This window comes from Arachis duranensis, chromosome 5 (genome assembly GCF_000817695.3).
Source record: "Arachis duranensis cultivar V14167 chromosome 5, aradu.V14167.gnm2.J7QH, whole genome shotgun sequence".
NCBI lineage: Eukaryota > Viridiplantae > Streptophyta > Magnoliopsida > Fabales > Fabaceae > Arachis > Arachis duranensis.
Window position 1 is genome coordinate 10,225,532 of NC_029776.3, and position 8,488 is coordinate 10,234,019.

Below are 8,488 nucleotides of genomic sequence, written 5' to 3' on the forward strand. Positions count from 1 at the left end.
AAAATATTCGTACACTAAATACTTTTGATACATGATAAAAATATAGTTATTATTAATTAATAAATATTTAAAGTATTTTTAATTAATCAAACAAAAGAATTTTGTATAATTATTCTTAAAAAAATATTAATGTCAAAATAGTATTTATTATAAAAGATATACACATAGTTAGAATAACTAACAAAATTAATCACTTAATATATTTGTTTTAGATATCTATTATTAATAAATTCATAAATATATCTTAATTGTTATTGTAATATGTCATTCATCACCAAATAAATTTAGACTGAGATATGATTGATGTAAAGACTAAACTCCCCAGTTTGTCGTTTTATAAATTTATTGTTCACTCCATCATATAGTTTTTTCCATTTGTTCGATTAATGCTAGGATTTAGTCGGGAGCGATAGACAAACAATGATTTTTCCTATCTTCTTATATGTGGAATTGAATAAGTTTGTTTGATCTAAAATTTTTTAAATTTTTAGAAAACATTATTTTCTGTAGAACCTACAAATATTAAGATACTAAAAAGTTGGTTTCTAATTCAGTTGACTTTAGTATAAATGAATTAGATCTAAGACTTACATGAATCAGCTTTTTGTGAACGTGCATCTCTCGTTGATTATTTGTCACTGGCTCATATTTAGTGATTACTAAAATTACTATTTACTTTTAGTTTTCTAGAATCAATAATTGTGTTGCTTTTTTTTCCTTCTGGATTTTTATACCACTGATAGCACCTTTCTTCAAAAAGAATTTGTTCATGCTTTGCTAGTCCATCAAATTATTCTTGATAGGAATCATTTAAGGACATTAATGATAGGCAATATGTTGAGTTGGTAAGGTGGTTAGTGTTATGCGTTCTGTTTAGTCAGTTAGGGAGTTAGTGAACCAGTTAGTTAAGAATTTGTTAGAGTTAAGCTTCTAAAAACAAGTGGGGTTAGCTGCATGTTAGTTGGGTATTAAGTTTCCATAAACTTCTAGATCCACCCATTGTTACAGCTATAAAAGCAAAAGCACTGACTCACTATACGATTTTGATTTTTCAATTCACACAATGTAGTATCACATTTCAGATCCAACTTTATCAAATTTTTCTTTCTTCAACCTCTCTTATCTTCAAATCTTCTTCTTCGTATAACCACTTATACAGATTCTGATACCATTGATCTCCACTACTTTCTAGGAGTTCAAGAAGCAAAAATAAAAGGGTGAGTTATAGCCTGCACCGGTCCAATTGAGGAGATTGATGCACCTGTCACCTCTGACACAAGTATTTGTTTTGGTGGCAGGTCTTTTTGTTTTTTACAACATTGCCTATATAGTTTTGCATATAGTGTTATGACCCCTCTATTTAGACAAGTTTGCATTTAAACCCCCACTCCATGAATGGGCTGTTGACTCACCGTTTTAGCCCAGTTGGTAGAGCGAGGAGATGAAGAGCGACTGAGAAGCCCTAAATTTTTGGCAATTTTTGGTTATAGAGTATTCGCTGTGATGTCCGTGAACGCCATTTCTGCGCAGGACTGCATGGAGGAAGAATCCGCGGTGGACGAGTGTTATCGGCCGTTGTCTGCCGAAGAAAAGGGAGGCGATGGTACCGATGCCTTTGGTCCAGGCGGCGACGAATTCGGTGACGAAGTTGATGATGGGGAATTAGGGGTAAAGTCGGATGCAGAGGAGAATTTTGGGGATAGCTTCTTTGACAACTGGGAAGAGAGAGCAGTGGACGGCGTAGCAGAGTTGCGGTGTGTAAATTTCAAGGAAATAACTGCAAAGGAGAGTATGATGTGTCATTTTCTGGATCGATCGGTGGCATTCTTGTTTTATAGTTTGTATGCAAAGATGAATGGTTTCGCTGTGAGGAAGAATAAGATTCGGCGAAATGTGAGGAATGAGATTACTCAACAAGAATTTGTATGTTTCCGGCAAGGGTTTAGAGGAATGGGGTCCGTTAACTACGGCATGCGACACAAGCATGAGCCAAAGGCGGAGACCAGATGCGGTTGTGAGGCAGAGATGCGCGTCCACGTGCACTCCGAAAGTGGTAGATGGATAATATCATACTTTCAGGACTTTCACAACCACGAGATGCTGGACGATAGACTGACTTTCATGCTACCGGGCCATAGGAAAATGGATGCAGCCGCCCTGGAACAAATGAACATGATGCTTAGAGTTGGGATTAAAACCCCACAGATTTATTCATCTTTTGTGCAGACTGCCGGGGGATTCCAAAACCTTCCGTTTCTAAAGAGGGACATGTATAACCAGATAGGGAAGCAACGGAGGATCATTGGCGGGGATGCGACGGCTTGCCTTAAGTTCCTGGAGTCAACGGCGCAGGCTAATCCTGGAATGTTTGTGCGTTATTTGGCGGACAAGGATGGTCGTTTGGTGCACCTGTTTTGGTCGGATAATTGCAGTCAGCTGGATTATGATTTGTTTGGGGATGTGGTGGCATTTGATGCGACATATCGGAAGAATAAGTATATGTGTCCACTGGTTGTGTTTTCTGGAGTGAATCACCATAACCAAATGATTGTGTTTGCCGCTGTGCTAGTTGCAAATGAGAATGAGCAGACTTACACATGGTTGCTGCAACAGTTCCTGGACGCCATGGAGAGCAAAGCACCTGGGTGTGTGATAACAGATGGGCATGGAGCGATGAAAAAGGCAATCGAAGCAGTGTTTCCTGAGGCCTATCACCGTTTGTGTGCGTGGCATCTGCTGAGGAATGCCACTTCTAACCTAAGCAACCCCAGATTTACTTCTAAATTTAAGAAATGCATGTTGTTCGATTATGAAGTGTGGGAGTTTGAAGATCATTGGCATTATATGGTGGATGCGCTTGGCCTGTCTGATAATCAATGGGTTTCTGACTTTTACTCTAGGAGAAGGATGTGGGCAACTGCACATATAAGGGGCAACTTCTTTGGGGGTTTTCGTACAACGTCAAGGTGTGAAGGATTGCACTCAATGCTGGGTAAATTTGTGCAGTCTCGCCATAATTTGAGGGACTTTGTTGAGCAGTTTATGCGTTGCATATCCCAAATGAGGTCCAGGGAAGCACACTCTGATCTGTTATCCGTGGTTGGGGAACCAGTTCTACAGAGTCCATTTCATGATTTGGAGAGGTCAGCAGCAAAGAAGCTGACCAGGGCAATTTTCTTCAACTTCAGGCCCATGTTTTTCCGCGCTTGCACACCGAAGGTACGAACACACACATGGACCCAGACTTCTGATACATTCACTTTGTGTAGGTCAGCTAATGTGCGTAGGGAGTGGCAAGTGTGTCACTATAGTGACAGTAATAGTTTCAAGTGCTCTTGCTTGCGAATGGAGTCTCTTGGTATACCGTGTGATCACATTGTAGCAGTGCTGGTACATTTGGAGATGACTGACATACCAGATAGTCTTGTTCTAGATCGTTGGTCCAAGAGTGCTCGCCGTGTCGTAACGAAGCTGAATTTGCGGACATGACGGATAAAGTTCTTCATGAGATAGCGCAGCTGAAAGAGATTGAGGATTCTGGTGATGTAGTTGGTCTGAATGAAGTTGGGGAGGCTTCAACACTAGAGGGCTGTGTGAGGGATCCACAGCTGGTGCGGTGTCAAAAGAGGCAAAGAAAAGAAACGGTGAAGGGGGTGAAGAGGTGCGGTCTTTGTCGCCAGAGAGGGCATAATCAAGTATCATGCCACTTAAATCCCAACAGCAGAATGAATACACAAGAGGGTGCATCATACTTTGGCGGTGAAGGTGAAGGTGAGACTGGCACAATGGAGGACTCGTCTGAGGAGGAGGAGGTAACAGTTTGTCAACAAATTTGTTTAGTCGTACTTTTCATTTAATGTATTGACCATTCATGGATTCGTAGTTCATGGCTAACTGAATGTATCGTTGTAGCTGCTGACATGGGACGATGCAGCGGACCTTGCCCTCGACGAGGGCTATGATTCACAGGGCAGAATTTAGTTACCATTCGTGTGGTAAGTGCGCTCACAGCTCAATCCAGTGGGAATGCGGGTCTTCATATTAGGCAAAGGTTAGGTGATGCAGCAGCTATTTTTGTTTCGTAGAAGATCATGCTTGATGTTGTATGTTTGGACAAACAATGGTTAGCTATAGAAAACTCTGTTTTGGACTGTTATACTTTCAAATCGACCATATTCAGGCCGCTATATGACATTATCTTGTAACGCGCTATATTGAGATTGGAAACTGCACTAACGTATCCATGGTGCTCTGTGAATTGCAATTGAAAATTAGTGTAGGGCATCCATGGTGCCGTGTGAATTTAGATTATAAAGTAATCTAGAGCATCCATGGTGCTGTTTGAGAGTGTCGGAGGCAAGATTAACTTTAGTAACAGAAGCTAAAGAACACTGATATTTTTAAAAGTACCTAGTTAAACGTCATAAGATTCTATGATTTACAAAAAGTTAATTCTAGCAGTTGTAAGATGGTCAGAACACAAAGTTTTTGCCAAATCACAAAAGGCAATCCAAAATAAGATGGTCAGCTTGGGCATCAACCCAGTTGGATTCATTCGAAGTCAACAAATTGGACCAGCAGCTCCACGTCCGGGTTGGTCCTAGAGATCTCAAACACGGCCAGCTTCTCGTCAGTTATGTTGCACTTGCGCAAGAAATCCGCCCACCCTCCGCTGATGGTGCCACAATTGGGCCAACCCCCCATATCTGCTGTAGGAGGCCCGGACGGAAATATTCCCTGCACGTAGAGTGACCATCACATCATCGCCGATGTCATCTCCAAAGTGCGGCACATTTGGCTGGGCAAACCAAAAACGACAAGGAGATGTAGTTAAAGGCATGGGTAACATGAATGCATTGTGCATGATATTCAACCAGAATGAAACGGCAACTATTGATGATGGCATTATGAACAGTTAGCATGCAATTGGGTGCTTGTTGACTTAGGGCTGGAAGTGAGCCGAGCTGAGCCGAGCTAGACAAAGCTCAAGCTCGGCTCACAAGAATTGAGCTTGACTCACGGCTCGGCTCATTAACAATCGAGCCTATTTCTTAAGCTCAAGCTCAGCTCACGGAAAGCTCACGAGCTGGCTCAAGCTCACGAGCTGGCTCAAATAACTGGAACATAATCTATAGTTCTATATAAAAAATTATAATTTTAATATAACAAAATAAAAAACAATGCATCCATATATTTAGCAAACTTAAAACATTACATCTTATAGCTATCAGCTATCAAGTTTTGAATATTTATTTGACAACTTAAATTGGTAATGTAATCTCCACAGAGCTATCTTCAACCTTAGACTTGTTTCTTAGGCCATAAAAAACTCGAAGCCAATCTCCTCCACAAATTAAAGCTTCAACTGTAGTCGGACTTAGTGAGGATCGAAATGTATCAATTACCCTTCCACCAGCACTAAAAGTTGACTCTGAATCCACAGTTGAGATTGGAATAGTAAGAACATCAGCTGCCATTCTAGATAATATCCTATATTTTCCACGATTTACCTTCCACCATTCTAAAGCACTGAAGCTAGTTGCATCATGTTCTCTTTGAAAGTATTTTGGTTCATCCAAGTAAGTCTCTAATTCAGATTTTAAAGCTGGAACTGCTTCTTCATCCTTTACAAAATTTATAATTATTAACCACCCAATTTGTGAGGAGTTTGAACTTTGCATTGTAGAGTTGATACTACTTTCGCCACTTGCACTCAGTGAAGTTGATCCTTCTTGCTTGTTGGATAGAATGACATACTCTTGATACATTTCTGTCATAATTTGATGCACCAATGTCATATTTCTTGTAGCTTCTTGCCCATATATCTGCTGAAAGCACATTTTAAGACCTGTCAATTTGCATCTGGGATCCAAAACAGTAGCAACATCCATGAGAAGGTTACATTCACTCTAATATTTATCAAACTTCAGTTTCATTTTGGCAGCCATTTCCTTGATGAAAAAAGGTCCACTATTAACAGCTTCATCCAAAATTAATTTAATGCGAAATACCTCAGCAAGATAAAGGTTGGCAGTAGGATATTCACTTCCAGATATGATATTGGTTGCACAATTGATCACTTGTAGAACTTCAGCTATTTTTTCAACTTTATCCCATTCTTCATGGTCAGGAAGATATCTATAATTTGGCTCACGATCTTGGAATCGAGGGAAGACTTCCTTAAAGTGCAATGCTATAGATATCATTTGATAATTTGAATTCCATCGTGTAGGACAGTCAAGAATCAATTTTCTCCCAGGAAGTTGCAATTGTTGAACATTCTCGGAGAATGTACGCAACCTTGCCTCAGACTAATTGATAAACTTCACACTCTCACGTATATTTTCAATTGTTCCTGCTATTTCCCCCAATCCATCTTGAACAAGTAAGTTTAAGATGTGTGCACAACATCGCACATGAAATAACTTTCTTCCACAAAGCAATTTCTATGCCTTGAAATCATGTCCTTCAATGTCCTTAAGTATGAGTCATTATAGGATGCATTATCTACAGATATAGAATAAATCTTTGATTCAATACCCCATTCAATAAGACATTTGAAAATGGCATCTGCAATATCAACACCACGTCGAGGTGGAGGAACATGAACAAAACTAAGAACTCATTTTTGCAGTATCCAATTTGTATCAACGTAATGACCTGTGATAACCGTATACTCAATTTTCTGGTTCTGTGATTTTCACAAATCAGTAGTTAAACTGATTTTACTTACAACTTTTAAACTTGCCTTTAACTTCTTCTTTTCAGCTTCATATACTTTGAGACAATCACTTTTCAGCGTTTTTCTATCAATCTTCTCATAAGCTGTATTATTGCACTTCATCATCAATGAAAAACCAAATTCTTCAACAATGCTGAATGAATGCTCGTGCATCATTAACCAATGTGTAGTTGCTTCTCTTTGTCTTGCATGATCATACTTTCCACCAGGAGTTACTAACATAGGACCAATGACATTTGGATGCTCTGCTGTATCGCTTTGAGGGAAGTTTAATTTTTTTTTGTTTTGCCAACACCATTTTTCTGTAGCCAGGACAATTGTTCTTCAAATGCCTATTCAATTGACTTGTAGCTTTTGAGTTAGTTATAGCATATTTTCTTTTGCAATGAACACATTGATTCTTCACAACCCCATTAGACAATTTCACTTCTTTAAAATGTTGCGAGACAAAGGAGGTTTTCTTCCTTTTATTTATGTGAATAACACCCTCATCTTCGTTGTCTTCTACCTCTTCATCTTCTCCGCTTTGATTTTCTCCTTCATTGTTGTCTAATGCTTCTGCTTCAAGTTCCACTTGTATTTCTGGTGATGATATTCCATCAATAGGAAGAAGTAGTTCTTCATTTTGTATATTATTTGCGTTTTCATTTGAAGCAAACACTAACAATTGATTTTCAAGTTCAGAAATTTCCATGATACTGTCAGTAGAAAAATAAATGTGTTGAACAATCAATAAAAAAGAACTCTAAAGATTAAAAAAATCAACAAAAAGAGAAAAACAAAAATTGAAAGAACATAAAAAATATAACTTACTTGATAATTGATTCCCAGAAAAAGAAAGATCAGACTTCAAAGTAATCGAATTTTTCAAAGTAGATCGATGAACAAACCAATTTGCTATTTGAGAGAATGAAGTAAATCACCAATTTATTGCAAGTCACGAGATTTTCTTTTGGGAAAAACTCTTCCTATTCCTCTCTAGTTCTCTCTGTTCATTATCATTAACCAATGACCATTGTGATTTGTGATTTGTGAATATAAAGGTGCTACCGCCACACTATTTCATGATTTTTATCCCTTTAGGTTTCTTTGTCTTTTGGTTTCTAATTTATTAAAATTCTAAATGAGTAGACCGTATAATTAATTATATTTTCTATTCCCTAAAAATAGAAACTAGAAACTTGATAAAAATTCATTTTGGGAACTCACAATTTTTTTGTATTGACAAATGAATAAATCAAAATATATATGTAAAATTATATATTATTACTTTAATGTGTATATATAATATTAAAATATAGATTAAATATATAAAATATATCTTATATGTGTATTAATATATATATAATCGAGCTAGCTCACGAGCTAATGAGCTAAGCTTATCCAAACTCAAGTTCAGCTCATTTAATTTATGAGCTCAATTCCAAACTCAAGCTCGGCTCACCAGCTCACGAGCTCAGCTTATCGAGCTATTAACGAGTCGAGCTCGAGCTGGCTTGACTCACTTCCAGCCCTACTTGTTGTTTACATAAACATAGGAATTTAAGAACAACATACAAGGCGTTACCAACAAATTTGTCTTTAATTAATTTGAAGTCAACAACTGCTCCACCAGATAGCCAACCATTAACAATTAAGCAACATCACAAGACACAAGATGTGGACCACGTACAAGGGCACATAGGCCAACAAAATAAGGAGCAGCAAAAGAACAAAACTTAATGTGGATCGCCCAGGCCGCCATAT

The 8,488-nt window shown here is 38.2% G+C and overlaps 1 protein-coding gene across 1 annotated transcript; it reads left to right on the top strand.

The window, feature by feature from the left end:
• The first annotated feature begins 1,503 nt into the window (after positions 1–1,503).
• Positions 1,504–3,489, top strand: LOC107487935 (protein FAR1-RELATED SEQUENCE 5-like). The gene has a single exon (XM_016108631.1). The coding sequence runs from the start codon at positions 1,504–1,506 to the stop codon at positions 3,487–3,489; it is 1,986 nt and encodes a 661-aa protein (XP_015964117.1).
• The last annotated feature ends 4,999 nt before the right edge of the window (positions 3,490–8,488 follow it).